We start from the raw sequence: 16,919 nt of genomic DNA on the forward strand, positions 1-16,919 counted from the left end.
CATACATGTGTACTTACAGCGCAGGTCTGTTATATCTTATTTCATTCATTTACTAACGTATCATTCCTCCAAAGGAAGACTGAAACCATGACTTTTTAAAAAAAAAATATCTTTATTGATTTCAGAGAGGAAAGGAGAGGGAGAGATAGAAACATCAATGATGAGTCATTGATCGAGCCCACAACCCAGGCATGTGCCCTGACCGGGAATCGAACCCCGATCGCCTGGATCCTAGGTGGACATTTAACCGCTGAGCGACGCCCAGCCGGGCTGAAACCATGACTCTTGAAGTCCCTTAATTCCTTGGATACTAAAGCCAGGAGGAAGTTAAATAAGAGCTTCTCTTCCTTTAAAAACTCTTGGCTCCCATCACTGAAGAAATCTTGTGCTCATGTTTGCTCTTTCTTTCTTTACTATATATATATCCCTTCAAATCTGATAGTCTGTTACGGGGGGGATGGAGGCCAGGCTGGGCTGGAGAGGAACAGGATGACACCTTTCTACTTAAATATTTTATCTCAATCAATCTGTCCCAAATCTAACTTCACATCTTGCTTCACTCAGCTTTCCCATCTCCCCAGGCCATCTATGCCCCAAACTTCCCATTATTAGTCTAATTCATATCATTACCATTCACTCTTGGACTGGTGCACCATCTTCCAGATAATCTGAAATATCAGACTAAGGATTAATAATCCAACCTACATCACAGCTACCTGTCCCCCACAGGACTAAGAAGTGGTCCCTGCCACTGAGTAGCTCATTATCTTCGCTTATGTTCAAACATCTTCAATGGTTGGTTCCCTTATTTCCATCATATTTAACATATACCCTGGAGACAGTTTCTCAAGGCATATTTTGGTCTCACCTATCTCTCTAGAGCAAAACATAGTGACTACAAAGCATGGGTTCTGGAGTGAGAACTGACTGAATTCAAATCCTGATTGTATCACTTACTAGATGCATGACTTCAGGCCTATTGTTGACCTTTCTTTTTGTGCCTCAGTTTCCACATCTGTAAGATGGAAATAACAACACCTACCTTATAAGGCAATAAGGAGGATTAAAATGAGAATACACACAAAGTGCTTACATAAGACCATACCCAGAACATATTAAGCACTCCATAAATTTGCTATTATAATTAGTTGTTATTAATATCCAGTATTTCCCATTCTCCAGTACCTATCATTTGATATAGTTTGACATGTTTCCTACATGATCCCTTCTTACTTATTCCTCCCCCATCAGGTCTTCATTCTGCACTATTCACCTCAACTACAATGCAACCCACTTCACCTATTTCTAAGCCGCATTTCAAGGCCCAGTTTTCATTACGCCTCTTCTAAAAAGCTTTTCCTATTTGGCCATAGACTGTAATCATTTTTTGATTTCCTGAACTTTTATCAAGAAACATAATCACAAAATGCTCCATATTACTTAATGCTGCAATTAAGTTATGTAGTACTATCCCCTTATCTGGTCTGTTACCTTCTTGAAGAAAGAAAAGACATCTGCATCAGCCATGCTACAAAGCCCAACACAAGTGCTTAATAAATACTGAGGGATACACTAAGAAAAGGATAATGGCTTCAGAAAACAACTGTATATCCTCCTAACTAGACACAAGAGACACTAGTCCTTACTCCCTCTCAGCTGTCTGCTGTACTGACTCAATACTACAACTTTTTAATAACTTCTAACTATCTAGATATAGCACAAAGGCACAGAGGGAAGACCATGTAAAGATACCAGGAGGACAACCATTTGTAAGTCAAGGAGAGAGGCCTCAGAAGAAACTAACCCTGCTGAAACCTTGATCTCAAGACTTCTAGCCTCTAGAACTGTGAAAAAATAAATTTCTGTTGTTTAAGCCACCCAGTCTATGATACTTTGTTATGGAAGCCCTAGCAAATTAATAAAAATCGACCCATACAAATACAGTCAACTGCACTTTGACAAAGAAGCAAAAGGCAATTAAATGGGAAAAGAATGGTCTCTTCAATAAATGATACTGAAACAACATACATCCACTTGTAAAAAAAGAAATAATCTAGACACAGATCTCACACCCCCTCACAAAAATTAACTTCAGTATATCATAGACTTACATAAATGTAAAATACAAAACTATGAAAGTTCTAGACAATGGAAGAGAAATGTTGGTGACCTTGGTTTGTGCTTGGCAATGAATTTTTAGATATAACACCATAGGCACAAGCAATGAAACTGATAAGCTGGACTTCATTAAAAACTTCTGCTGTGTCCTGGCTGGTGTGACTAAGTTGGTTGTGGTCATCCCTGCACCAAAGGTTCTGTTTCGATTCTCAGTCAGGGAACATGTCTGGGGTTGAGGGCTCGGTTCTGGGTAGGGGGTGTGCAGGGTGTAGCCGATCAATGTTCTGCTTTCACACAGATGTTTTTCTTTCTCCCTTCTTCTCTTTAAAAATTAATAACATTTTTTAAAGACAGTCACAAAAAACTTCTGCTCTGCTAAAAATGCTGTTAAAAGAATGAAAAGACAAGTCACAAACTGGGAGAAAATATCTGCAGAAAACATGTCTGACAAAGGACTTGTATACAAAATATACAAAGAACTCTTAAAACTCAACAATAAGGAGAAAAACAATCCAATTTTTAAAAGGACAAAAGATCTGAACAGACCCCTCACCAAATAAAATAGACAGATGGCAAATACACATGTGAAAAGATGCTCAACATCCTATGTCACTGTTGAATTGCAATAAACAAAGAGATACCAAAAGACACCTATTGGAATGGCCAAAAATCCAAAACACTGACAATAGCAAATACTGGTGAGGATGTGGAGCAATAAGAACAGGGTTCATTGTTGGTGGAAATACAAAATGGTACAGCCACACTGGAAGATAGTTTGGAAGTTTCTTACAATGCCAAGCACAGTCTTACCACACAATCTAGCAAATGCACTCCTTGGTATTTACCCAAATAAGTTGAAAAGTGATGTCCACACAAAACTGCACACAAGTGTTTTATTCAGCTTTCTTCATAATTGCCAAAACCTTGAAAGCAACCAAGATGTCCTTCAATAGAAGAATGGATACATAAACTATGGTATAACCATACACTAGCATTATTTAGCAATCAAAAGCAAATGAGCTATCAAGCCACAAAAAGACATAAGGAACCTTAAATGCTAAGTAAAAGAAGTCAGTCTGAAAAGGCTATATACTGTATGATTCCAACTATATGACATTCTGGAAAAGGTAAAATTAAGGACACAGTAAAAAGATCAGGGCTTGTCAGGGGTGGAGGTGGGGAGGTAGGGAGAGGGGAGAATTTTTAGGGCAGTGGAAATACTGTGTATGATTCCATAATGATGGACATATGTCATTACGTATTTGTCCAAACGCATAAAATGCACAACACCAAGAGTGAACCCTAATGTAAACCACAGACTTCAGTTATAATAATTTATCGATGTTGGTTCATCAATTATAACAAATGTATCACATTAACGAAAGATGTTAATAACAGGGGAAACTGAATGGTGTTTGGAGATAGAGCTTTTGGGAGAGAATTAGGGTTAGGTGAGGTCATGAGGGGATTAGTGCTCTTATAAAAGAACCACCACCAGAGAGTTTGCTCACTCAGTCTCTGCCATGTGAACACACAGTGAGAAGGTGGCCATCTACAACCTAGGAAAAGAGTCCTTACCAGAAGCCAACCACGCTGGCACACCTTGATCTTAGACTTCTAGTCTCCGGAACTATGAGTAACTTTTTGTTGTTTAAGACACCTAGTCTATGGTATTTGGTTTGGCAGCCTGAGCTTACTAACAGAATATAACTGACCAAATCTGAAATAGTCTGAGCATCAAAATAAATGATAGTTATGACTTAGAACCCAATGAATAAAATAAGAACCCTGTAAGTCCAAAAAAAAAAAAAAAAAAAAAAAGAACAGAGAAGTAAAAGATCTTTCTGAAAACAGAATGTCAACCAATAAACTTGAATTCAATGGAGAAAACCACTGTTTTGCAACCATCATAGCAATAATTCGAGTAAGAACCATCAACGGGTGCTAAATCTAATGCGTTTGAAAGTTAGATGAGGAAGGAGATATATAATCTCAAAGTATCTCCAGATAAATTACTGATTAATTACAAAAGGAAAAAAAAACTTTACAGTGAAGAAAACTGGTGGATACATTGTTAACCAAGTGATCAAAGCTAACTTTAATAATGAGACAAATCAACATCATGTACTTCCTATTATGAGTCACTGAGGATACACACCGCTTATATGTTTTGGCAGAAATGTGTAACCTGCATTAAAAAAAAAAAAAATCACCATTCATACCAAAATAACATTCTACAAAATAAATTATGTGTACTCTTCAAAAATGTTAGTGTCTAGCCCGGCGGGGCGTGGCTCAGTGGCTGAGCATCGACCTAGGATCCAGGAGATCGCGGTTCGATTCCCCGTCAGGGCACATGCCTGGGTTGCGGGCTTGATCCCCAGTCGGGGGCGTGCAGGAGGCAGCCGATCAATGACTCTACCAACATTGATGTTTCTCTCTCTCTCTCTCTCTCTGAAATCAATAAAGATATATTTTTTTAAAAAATGTTAGTGTCTAGACAAAGGAAGGCTGAAAAACTAGATTAAAAGAGAATGAATTCCTGACCAGGAGTGGCTCAGCGGTTGAGCATCCACCTAGGATCCGGGAGATTGTGGTTCGATTCCCAGTAAGGGCACATGCCCGGGCTGCGGGCTTGATCCCCAGTCAAGGGTGTGCAGGAGGCAGCCGATCAATGACTCATCATTGACGTTTCTCTCTCTCTGAAATCAACAAAGATACATTAAAAAAAAAGAGAGAGAATGAAGTGTCTTGGAAACTAAAAGCAATGTATGATCTTGGATTGGTTTCTGGACTGAAGGGAAAAATTCTATATGGACATTATTAGGGCCACTGGTAGAAATTTGAATAAGGTCTATACACCAGATAATAGTATTATATTAGAATTAAAATGTCCTGATTTTGATTTGTATAATGTAGTTTTATTTAAGTGAATGTATCTGAGAAATATTCATTGAATTGTTTATGGGTAAAGAAGTACAATGTCTGTAATTTGTCTGAAATGGTTCAGAAATAAATGTGTGTGTGTGTGTGTGTGTGTGTATATAGAGAGAGAGAGAGAGAGAGAGAGGGAGAGGGAGAGAGAGAGAGACAAGAACAGAGGGAGGGAGGACCCTACCAAATAATATAATACTCACTAGTTAGAAGAAAAGTGAACCCAAAATTGAGGAGTAAGATGCGAAGAAACAACGGTGACCAAGAAAATTGAAAACACATATGGGTAAATGTAAAACAGCACTGTCTGTATAAAACAATGATAATGAACACTAATCTGGGAGATTTAAAAACATTGTATAACCAAAATAAGAGACGACGACAACACAGAATAGGAAGGCAACAACTGAAATCAGGCATTCTAAACACCACGTACTGACCAGAGAGAGAACTAAAAGACATTAACTTTATCATGCATGTTGAAATTTTAAGGTAATGACCGTAAGTATAAAAATAAAATGTGTAACTTGTAACCCAACAGAGAAGGGGGAAAATAGAATAAAACTCACCGAATACTACCTAGATAGCAACTGAAGCAAGTTAGAAAGACAAGACAGGCCTACTGGATTTGGAGAACACTATATACTGTAAATCAGATGAGTCCACATTCTTCAATTGGCATTTGTCCGTATCTTGGGTATTTGGAACATTATCTGTCACATTTCCCAATATAAACCCTCACTTTAGTTAGAATGGTTGTCTCCCGTTGCCCATTTTGGTCCCACGGCAGTACTTTTATCCTTGTCTACTCTTGGAATGGCTTTCCTCACAGTTCTCCACAAATACAAACACAGTGCTTCTTGAAGTCCCAGGTCAAGATATACTCTTCTGGGAAGTCTTTGCCAGATTCACTCTTAACTCCAATTTATCTTTCTCTTACACTAAATCTCTATGGTTATTTATAATATGCCATTGTTCTTTTAATTGTTAAAAATACTCTTGTAAAATGTTCTTTAGATATTCCTTTTAGGCATATTTTGTTTCCTCAATCAGAGTACACACTCCTTAAAATCACAAATTCTTTAAGATTTTATAAACAATCTAGCACAGTGTTATTTATTTTTCATTTAATGATGAAGCAAACCTTAAGTTATTTTTCTTTAATAAGCTTAAAAAATATAAATTTTGCAAAATATACACACATATATCTCATATATAAAAATAAATCAGGTTTCTAAGGACTTTGTTCTAATCTTAAGAAAGCTAAAGTGCATAGCTTTTAAAAGAGTCATTTCCCCTGTTTTCTTTTCACATTTGCCAATTTTAAAAGAAGTCCATATGTTCATGGCTAAAAATGTACAAGGTTAAGTCAAAGAAAGTCAGACACCACTAGAACAGTGAGGATTTTAATAAAAACTGAAAATGTGGCTCACATTCCAGTTACTGTACCACCTTGAGGAAGTATTCCATAATAGCTATATTTTACTATAATATTAGAAAAAGCTAGAGATAAAATTTATAAATTAAAAAGGAAAAAGGCAAAACACTGACGAGATGTTAAAGAAGACCTCCATAAATAAATGAACAAAAATACCATATTCATAGATCTGAAGACTCAATGCTGTTAGGACCTCAATTTTCCAAAAATTAAACTACAGATCCCATGCAATCCCCATAAAATCCCAGCAAGCTATATATGTGATAAAAATGGCACAAAATAATGCACAAAGACATGGGAAAAAAAAAAATGGGTGCATGCAAAAAGTGGTGAAATCCATGGGCTAGTTAATTACATTGTGCCAATCAATCTCATTTTGATAATACACTATAACTACGTAAAGATGACAGCAGAGGGGAAGCTAAGCAGTGGGTGGAGAGACCTCTTTGTACTCTTTTTGCAACTTCCTAGTTTATAATTATTTCAAAATATGCTGAAACAAAAATCTGAGGCGGCTTTTTATATATCTTGAAAAGCTATTTCTAAAATTTACACATAAAAAGAAAAGGACCTGGAATAGATAAGACAATTTCAAAAAGGAGAAAACAGCTGCAGTCCTCACCACCTGATTTCAAGGCTTTCTATAAAGTGACAATATGCAAGACTGTGAGGCAGCAGTGAAAGGACAACCACACAGTTCAACACAACAGAACAGAGTCCACAATATCACACAAATATTGTCAGTTGATTTTTGTCATAGGTGCCAAGGCAAATTCACTTGTGATTCATTTATAGGAAGTTCTAGAAGGGCTTTATAGTGATAGAAATCAGAACAGTGATTGCATGGGATGGGGGGTAACCTACTGACTGGGAAGGGACACGAAGGAACTTTCTGAAGTTAAGGAAATGTTCCATCTTAATAAGGGCATGGTTTACACACTTTTATATATATATATATATATATATATATATATATATATCAAAACTCATCTAACTGAAACACACAAGATCTATGCATTTCACGGTAAATAAACTATAATTTAAATTTAAAAATATATAACAGCATACAAGTCTTGTAAAAAATTTGTCTGCAAAAAACCTGGAAGAAAATACAACAAAATACTACGCGTATTTATTCTCTTGGGAGTTAAATTATCATTTTAATTATTTCCTTATAGTTGTCTCATTATTTATTCTTTCTTAAAAATGTACATATGTCATAATAAGAAAAAAACAAGAAACATTTTAAAATTTTATGACATAAAAAGATACCTAGCCATAGTCCTGTTCCAATCACTGATTCCTTGTATCAATTACCCTCCAAACCTGCACGGCTCTTCTTCAACAGGACATCTCTGTGCTCATCCTCCTGGCAATCCCTCAGGAAGAGCTGGGAGAAAGGGACTGACCTTTATCAGTTTCTATTAGTTCTAAAGACACTGCTAAAGAATTGCCAATCTCCCCAGAAAACAAACAAACAAAAGTTATTAGGGTTTCTTTAGAGTAACCAAAGCAAGAAAATAATGAAATCTCACAGATACCTCTTTATTTTCTAATAAAACATCCAAACTTCATCACAGCTCCCCTTCTCAACGTCATTGTCTTTGTAACTGATATCATTCTGCAACTATTAATTTATTTGAACAAATATTTATAAAGTGCCTATAATATGCTCCTCAATCAGGCTTAACACTGTGAAGTCCTCTTTGAATCACTGTTCTCCATCCCATATTTCTCCACAAAGCTGTCAATTTTTTTTCCAAGACGCTTCTTACCTGGTTTCCCCCTTTGCCATTCCTTCTGTTTGTTTTGTGTGGCCCATCACCACTTAACCTCACCCTTGGCTTACTCCATGTAATGTTCTAGCACAAATCTGGGGATCCCTGGATTATTTTTTAAGGGTCTTAAAAGTCGAAACTATTTTGATAGCAATACTAAAATGTCATTTGCCCCCTTTTACTGTGTTGACAGATGCACTAATAGTGCAAAAGCAATGATGGTCCAAATGCTAGTGCTTTAGCACAAATCAAGAAAGCAGCCCCACAATGCACTAGGAGTCACTGTATTCCTCACTGCCATTCCCCACAAGGAAAAAGAATGGCCAGTTTCACTTGCTGAAGCACACATATAAATTAATTGTATTGGATCTTGACCCTTGAATGCATGTCATTTTAATATTCTATTTGATGAAATGCTGCACACCAAAGTGCAATGGTTGTCTCTAGGAACAGCATGAGCTGCAAACTGCACAAGCTACTTTTCCACAGAACATCATTTTTACTGACGAACTGATTATTAAAGCTTACATATTTGGCATTTCCTTGAAAATAAGCTGAATGTATCTGTCATTTCAATGAAAAACAACAACAACAGTATTTGCTACAAGTGATACAGTTAGTCATTTCAAAGAGAAATTTGAATCTTGGAAAACTACTATCCACCATCAAATACATTGAGACTTTTTTATACAGAAAGAGCTTTCTAACCATCTCAAATTTCTAAGAAGAGTTTAAACAAACAAAATAAATGTCTTATTTGAACATACCTAAGTTTACAGTGAAATCTAAAATTCTTCCACAGTGTTTAAGGACCAAGGTAGGCAATACATTATAGGAACCCAAACCTATAATCTCAGGTCAAGGCAGCTGGAATTCTGAAGCGTGGCATCTTCCAGAACAACAACAAAAAGGACGGTAAAAAACAAAGCTAAAGCAGAAAACAAACATGATTTCCATCTCCTGAATCTAAGGCCTTTTGGTATTGGTGAACGAAGACCTCTTTCTAAAAGCCAAATTTAATCACATTTTCAAAAAACAAAATAAAAATAGTATGTAATAACTACATATATTCAGTTAAAATGACAAAGTATCTCCATATATATATAATAGTTATGAACATTGCTTAATCTGCAGAATATATTTACATTAATCCTACTGATTAGTGTAGGATGAATAATAATCCACAATGCTTAATTCATTCTGTACCCACTAATGCCAGTGGTCTAGGGTCAAGTCCAATGCCACCTCTACTTGCTGTGATTTCTCCCAACCAGAAACAAGGATCTCTTTCCTCTAAACTCAGCAGCACAAGTTATTTCCTCATGCCAGTTCATTTATTCATTCCACAAATGTATAAGAGTCTAATATGTATCAGGCATTCTTTCTGGTTCTAGCGATACAGTACAACAACAAAAAAGCATCAGCTTCCTGCATTCACATTTTAGTGCAGAGAGAAAGTCAACAAACAAATAAATACAGGGCGATGCACACCAAAATGAAAATTAGAAGAGTAAGGAGCAGAGCTAAATTTTCTATGAAGCTAACAAAACTTAAAAGTCAGGTCCCCTCGCTTGTGTGGGCCTCTATGAGTTCTGAAAGTTACTGGGATATAGAATATTGTAGGTAGGGAGAAGCAGCCAGGTTGCAAACTGGAAACATTTCAAGAGCATTTCTGATTAAATGCCTAACGAGATCTCAGAAGAAAAGGATTAGAGGATTTTGTTGCGACATCTTTTCTCATTCTAAATAAATATGCACTTTCATATCTAATTTTTTATTCTAATGTATTTGTTTTCTTAATGAGGGCCCCCAAACTTCATAAACTTCAGGCCCTTACAAAATCTGGATTCATCCCTGGTAAAGACAGAAAGTGAGGGCGGGGTGCTGTGTTTTATAGGGTGGTAAGGAACAGGCACATTAAAAGGTGATATCTGAGCTGGGACCAGAGGGAAACGAAGAAGCAAAGCATACAAATATTGGGGGAGGGGAGAATTCAAGCACAGACAACAAGTGCAAAAGTCCTGAGGCAGAAGCATGAGGAGCAAAGCAAGTTAGGAGGACAGGAGCAAAAGAAATATATAATAATAAATAGTACTCGATACTGACACCAATTAATTACTGAGTACTATGTGTCAGGTACTGTCCTAAGCACTTTTCTAAGCATTTCCATTTTACAGCTGAGGAAACTGAGGCATAGAGAGAGGATTAAGTAACTGGCTGGTGAGGTGGTGAAACTAGGGAGCCTGACTCCAGAGTCCAGCACTAAACTCGCTATGCTAGAGGTCGGTTATCTAGATCATCTCTCAAACAGTAAGAGATTTAAAATGCCAGAAAAGATAAAATCAACAAGGTTTTGACCTCAAACTATGATAACTAAAAGTAGGTACACATTTTATGTTCCTGTAAATTCTTAGTACCAAGTCTTGTCATTTTTGCTACTCCACCCACAGTCTCTAACGCATTTCTGTTCAGATTATAACTCTTCAATGAAGAACAGTTGTTCAATGTACTCTCAAAAGAAAACTGCCAACTATTCATTCTCAATAAATAACAATGCATTAGATTTCCTCTCATAAGTAAATTTACATACACAGATCAAATCTTGGAGTTAAGCAATTCCTTCATGGAATCAGATCCATATCAAACTCATATAACCTGGAGGTATTTTGTTTTTTTTAAAGCACTGTAGAGAAATTATCCCAGTCTGTTCCATTATCAATTTTCATCTCAAATAACTCCTGATGTTGAGAAATTCTACCTTAATTCACCTTAAGTATTCAAGCAATCTTTCTAACGTTCAGGACCACTTCCTCTGGTCCCTTTAAACGCTGTCCTCCGTGGAATAAAAATAAGCATAATCCCAAATAACCATGTGTTTTCCTTCAGCCGCTCTTTTCTACATGCTTAAGGTCTTCATGTCCCTCGTCAGAAGGGAGGTTTCAGAACCAAGTTCTCCCGAAAGGTTCTTATAAAACACTAATCTAAGAATTTGGTGATATTATCAGAACACCTTGAAAGATGCAGTTACAAATAAGCCAATACATAATTCACTAAATACTTGAACATACAAAATAATTTCCTGGTCTCACTGCTCAGTCTTCAATTTTTCTCCTGTCAGCTTTCATACAGACTCCAAGTCTGTTTACACAGACTACCATGTAAATACTACTTTTGAGTTTAGCAACATTGCAGCCTCTGCTTCAGAGGAAAAGGCCTCCAAACATACACAGATAAAATAAATAACAAAATTTCCAAAGCCTGTTGCACAAGGCACTAGTTCTAAGGACAAGCAATAAATATTACAGAGAAAAAGAATCCCGTAGTCAAGTAAGTTAGGAGTTTGCTGGGTTAAGGCCACAGGACTTCTGTCTTTAACACTATATTCATGGTACTGCTTTCCCTGGAGCATCCCAGCTACACTATGGAAAATGCCTGCAAAGTCCAGTCCAGAAATAAAAGATGATTCCAAGGCTTCAAGCCTTATCAACAAATTGTCAACACTGGGGCTTTTGACAAAAAGGGGCATGAGGAAAGGCACACACTTAGGGGAAGATGCAGTCTGTGAGGAGGTTAGCTGGAGACAGGTTACAGCTCAGGAGAAAGCATAAGGCTGGAGACATCTGGGGTCATTCACACGAACCGGGCTAAAGCCATGGAACTAGTTAAGATACCTCCTGAGAAACACATGAAGACTGGCCCTTCAAACATCCTTTGCCTCACCCTTTCTCTGGCTTCAGGATCCTCTGCTTCTCTCTAGCAGTAAGTGCAGAACATCATCAGGACATGAAGACTTTATGGGGAGGAATAATACAAATTAAACTGGAAAGTTTTGTGAGAAAAGATAGCACAATGCATGTGAAAATCATATGAATGTTGATAAATGTTGATAATGTGATCTGGTAAAAAAAAAAAAAAAAAAAAAGGTAAAATAAAAACCTACCTAATTTCTCCAAGAAAACCCTTTCAAATGACAAACCTACAGGTCATTCATTCTTTTCTTTTGGGGGAATCACTGAACTCTTTGGGAATATAGTGAATGCTATTAAGCCATCTCTCCAGAAAAACATACATACATACAGCATTAACCCAGTAATTTCAGAGGGCTTCAAGGGCCTCCTCAGGACCTACCAGAGCTCTCTCTAGTTGTCAACTCCTAGGTCCCTAGGTGATCCTTGCTACAGATACATCATCTGACTGACAGATAAAGCCCACAGTTATAGGAAGTTAAAAAGTAAGTATAACTTCTTTAAAAACAACAAACTATATTTCCATGCACTTTAAGACAGTGCAGAGGAAAAACATATTTGCATTTTTTTGGGGTCTAGAAAAAATAAAACCTTATTTGTTGAGTAAAATTCAAGTCATTTATTTAACACCATAAGCAGAAGGGCATATGATGGTAATACCTTCACAACAAAACAGCTCTGAAAGGCTAAATTTTTATAAGACCACATAGCTAATAAGTTCCAGATCTTCCACGTCCTAGTTCAATGCTTTTTAACTAAACCATGCCACCTGAAATATAATAAGCACATTACTACAATGGAGTAGGATACAGTTTTCAAAATAAAACTCCTTTAAAACACCAACATTCTTAAGAATGACTATAAATAATTAAGTCTCTAACTTATTTAATCTGATCATTTCATTTTCAGCACCTAAACACTGACAAATTAAGGAGCAAATTATACATACTGGCTTTTAAAAACAAACCCCTTAATGCACCCCTCTTTAATCAACACAATCTTTATAAATAAGAAAAATCTAAAACAGCAAAACAAATACGAAAAATGTTATCTTTATAGCATAAACATGATTATAGACAAAAATAAAAAGAGTTTAAACTGTGGGTTATTTAGCAAGTAGGAGGTCTAATGCCAAAAACCACATGGAGTTTTTCTGCTTTAGGTCCCTGGTATTGGAAGAGTCTGGCAGGCAGGAACCAAGCATCTATTATGTGATGTCCACTTGGCAAACTACAAAAACAGTGAGGCCTGGTTGCACAGCAGGAGTTAGGTATTCCAACTACTACTTCAAGATCCACTGTAACTCAGAGTGTCGCTATAAGTGAAATGCTGAATTAAATGTGTGCCTCAATTTCTCCACTAGAAATTCAGTAACACATCACCTGCTCATATCCTATCTTTAGAGAAGCCGTACTGCCTACTGGTTAAGAATACAGTCTCTAAAGCTAATTGGTTTGAATTTTGGCTTTGCCACCGATCAACTTTATCAAGTTACTGTAACCTCTCTATGCTTCAGTTTCTTCAACTGCAAAATAGAGTTAATAACAGTGTCCATTTTATAGAGTCGTTGTGAGGATTAAGTAAAAGAAGTTTACTACATGGAAAAATCTTAGAGCAGTAGTGCCTGGCAAGTAATAAGCACTCTATACATGTTAGCTTTTATTATCATTATTTTAAAAAGATGACAAGATTAATCAACTTATACCTGTATTGCACTTAGATGTCCTTAGGAAATTACAGGCCTTAATTTGTTTACTTTTTAATCATGTGGCTTAACTACCAGCTGTTTTTTCTAAATATAGTAAATACATGGCCAATTATTAGTATAAAGAACTGATAAAGATCTTACTGTACCCACTGCCACCTAAGCCTTATACGTTAGCAAAGTTTTAGTTAACTTTTCATCTGAATATAACTAGACTCCCTTAACCAGCTGAAAGCTACTAGGATCCACTCATTTCAACTTTTACAATCACCATCAATTCCCAAACGCAATAATGGTTATTTTTACCTGAACTATTGAATGGCTTCCTACTGCTCTTGCCTCCTGCCCGCAATCTCCACTCCCCACACTGTACTAGGCAGATCTTTCAAAAATCCAAACTTAATTTCATTCTCCATTGTCCTGACCTTCTTATAAGACCGAAGAGGCCTACATGATGATGGAGGGCCATCCTCCCTCTCTGGCTGCTCAGGCCATACAGGCATTCTTTCAAATCCTTACCTCCGACTCAGAGCCTTCACAGACTGTGCTCTGCCTGGCATAATTCCCTCTCCCCATTGCCTCTGACTCCCCAAAGGAGACCAGGTCCTCCGGTTACACGCTCTTATAACCTTAATCCTAATCCTTTCTCTTCCGCAACACAAAATAAAACTGCAATAAAATAATTATTTAAATGGCTGTTTAATGCTGTTCTTGTCTGAAAAAAATATAAACATGTGTGGCAACATGTCTTGTTTTTTTTACCGCTACAACCCAAGTGCTTTGATGCCCAGTACCTTATACACAGCAGGTGTGCACAATACACCTGTCTACGGGGGAAAGTGGTAAGTGATGGTGGAAAGCAAATCATCCACAAGACTAAAGCAGAGTACTGACTGCGCCGTGTTAAATATCTAAGTAACATGCGTGAGTAAAAGTCAAAACCGACTGCTTAAAGGCGGGCAAAATAAAGTTAAGACTAAACTTTCCAAAGTCAAGTTAAGCACTGTCCATCCTCAGGTGCCACGTGAAACAGGAGTCGTTCCACTTGGGTTACCGGTAAGGAGATCCACAACTAAATCAAGCCTGCTGCCGCGGCTGGCACGTCCGCCTCGGGTCTTGGCAGCGTCCGCCGCGGGGCTGCGCTGGCAGGGCGGAGTGATTTATGCCCCGCATTTAGAAGGGGTCCCTCTACAACGGGAACGCCGCACCGCTCGCGGGCCCTGAATTCTAACCTGGCCAACCAGTCTCTTTCCAAAGCACTCAATTCGGTTAAAAAAAAGAAAAAAATCCTACCGGCCACTGAAAAAAAAACAGTTTTAGTAAGGCATCAAAGTCCAGTTGGACTTGAAGAAAAAAAGTTTCTCTTTCCTAAAAAAAATAAAAAATCATGCTAACTAGATCGCTTTTACAAAAGAAAGTCATTACTCAGAAAATTAATAGAAACTGGTATGCGGATGCTAAGAGGCTAAAAACTGCGGGGCGGTCGACGGAGGCGGCCCGGAGTGAAAACTGCACGGGGCCCGGTGGGCAGAGTCCCCGGGCGACAGCGGCTCCGGCGGGTCCGACCCCCGCCGCGCCGACCCCAGGGCCGCCGGCCCCTCCCGGCGCGGCCCGCAGCAGCTCCCGCCCGCGCCCAGCCTCCGGGAGGCGCGCCGGGCGCAGGGCTCAGGTGAGGGCTGGAGGTCCCGGGGTTAAACGTTTGGCCCTTTGTTTGCGCCGCGGCGGCGGAGCCCGGGGCGCCCGCTCCGCCTCCCCCCACGGCGCCCGGGCGCCGGCGCCTCCCGCGGGGGCAGCGCCGCTCGGCCGCCCGGGCTCCGCCGCCCCCGGCCCCCGGCGCCGCGTCGGGACCCCGGCCCTCGGCCGCGCGCCTTCACCTTGTAGACGTCGCCGTAGGTGCCGCTGCCGATGCGCTGGATCAGCTCGAAGTCCTCCTGCGGGTTCCGGCGGGACAGGTCGAAGCCGGGGTTCATGGCGGGCCCCGGGTGCCCCCCGCCTCCCTCCCGGGCAGGGGAGGGGGGGCGCTCAGGGGGCCACACGGAGAGTGGGAGCCGCGGCCGGCCCCGCGCTCCCCGGGAGGTCACAATCGCCCGGCTCCACGCTGCGGCCGCCGCTCCCCTCACGCTGCCGCCGCGGACGACGACGACCGGCTAACCGTCCCCGCCCCCCGCCGCCCGCCGCGCCGCGCCGCGCCCGGGTCACACCCACGGGGAGAGGAGAACGCTCGCAGCCCCTCGCTCCGGGTGCAACTCCAACATGGCTTCCGCCTCCGCCGCTCCTCCCCCGCCCCTTACTCCGCTCCTCCGCCCTCCTCCCCCTTTTCCCGGCGCCCGCGCGACTGCGCAGCCGCGGTCCCGGAGGGCGCGCGCCCGGCCCCTGCGCGCGCCCGCCCCGCTCTGCGCGCCCCGCTCCGCGCGCCCGCCCGGCAGGGGCCGCTCCGGCCCCGGCCCCGGCCCCGGTCAGAGAGGGTCTGCCCGCCCCTGAGGCCGCGGGCCGGGCGGGCGGAGGGTAACTCCTGTCCGCCCCGGTGCCCCGACGACCGAGTGCGCGCGCCGGGCCAGCTCCCGGCCCGCGGCAGGTGGGACAGTTTACTTCGCAGGGCAGGCGACGCCCCAAACTTCAGGGGCAGGTACGCGGAGGACGCGCCAGCACCGCGCGCCGACCGGGGCTGCGGGAAGGGGTTGCCCGAGGCAAAACCCTGAGGAAAAGTGCTGCCCCGACAGCCGACAGACGCTCAGGCCCCGGAGCGAGCCTGCGGGGCGCAAACGGGGACGGGGCGGGGCGGCGGGTAGGGCGCGGAGCTCCCGCAGCGACCCCGCGCGCCCGCCGGCCGGCCGGGGTGTGGGGGGCACGGGAGGCGGGCCGAGCGCGGGGCTGGAGCCGCGGGTGACCCCCGCCCGCGGCGGCCGCATCCTCGGACTCGGGCGCGCACCGCGCGGGCCGTCGGGCAGCCTCTCCGAGAGGCGCGGGCCGAGGGCGGAGGGGCCGTTCCCGCACCTGCGGTGTGAACACGTGACCGCCCGGAAGCGCGTCACCTGCTCGCAGCCCCGCCCGGCTGAAGACCCAGATTTCCAGCCTCACGTCCCGGCCGTGCGGCCGCCGGTGCGGGCCGTTCATACCTGTCCAGGAAAGCGTGCGGGGGTGGAGGGTTGCCCTTCTGTTCTCAATAAGCCGGACACTGGGCATTTCCAAAAGTTTTAATC

At 41.4% G+C, this 16,919-nt stretch overlaps 1 protein-coding gene and 1 long non-coding RNA gene across 9 annotated transcripts in view; one reads left to right on the top strand and one right to left on the bottom strand.

The window, feature by feature from the left end:
* The window catches only part of MAP4K3 (mitogen-activated protein kinase kinase kinase kinase 3), a 124,030-nt gene extending 108,040 nt beyond the window's left edge, over positions 1–15,990 (bottom strand). For 6 of the 7 annotated variants that reach the window (XM_081156978.1, XM_081156980.1, XM_081156979.1 and 3 more), the window contains exon 1: positions 15,594–15,990. In XM_081156978.1, the coding sequence (XP_081013104.1) occupies positions 15,594–15,689 (96 nt within the window). In that variant the 5' untranslated portion in view covers positions 15,690–15,990. The remainder of the gene's footprint in view (positions 1–15,593) is intronic. The other variant, XM_081156981.1, reaches the window with a different exon arrangement.
* Positions 15,991–16,123: 133 nt separating this feature from the next.
* LOC308566701 overlaps positions 16,124–16,919 on the top strand; it is a 115,293-nt gene continuing 114,497 nt past the window's right edge. For both annotated transcript variants that reach the window (XR_014000219.1, XR_014000220.1), the window contains exon 1: positions 16,124–16,345. This is a non-coding gene — a long non-coding RNA (uncharacterized lncRNA). The remainder of the gene's footprint in view (positions 16,346–16,919) is intronic.

Source organism: Miniopterus schreibersii (assembly GCF_964146895.1).
Source record: "Miniopterus schreibersii genome assembly, chromosome: 13".
Classification (NCBI taxonomy): domain Eukaryota; kingdom Metazoa; phylum Chordata; class Mammalia; order Chiroptera; family Miniopteridae; genus Miniopterus; species Miniopterus schreibersii.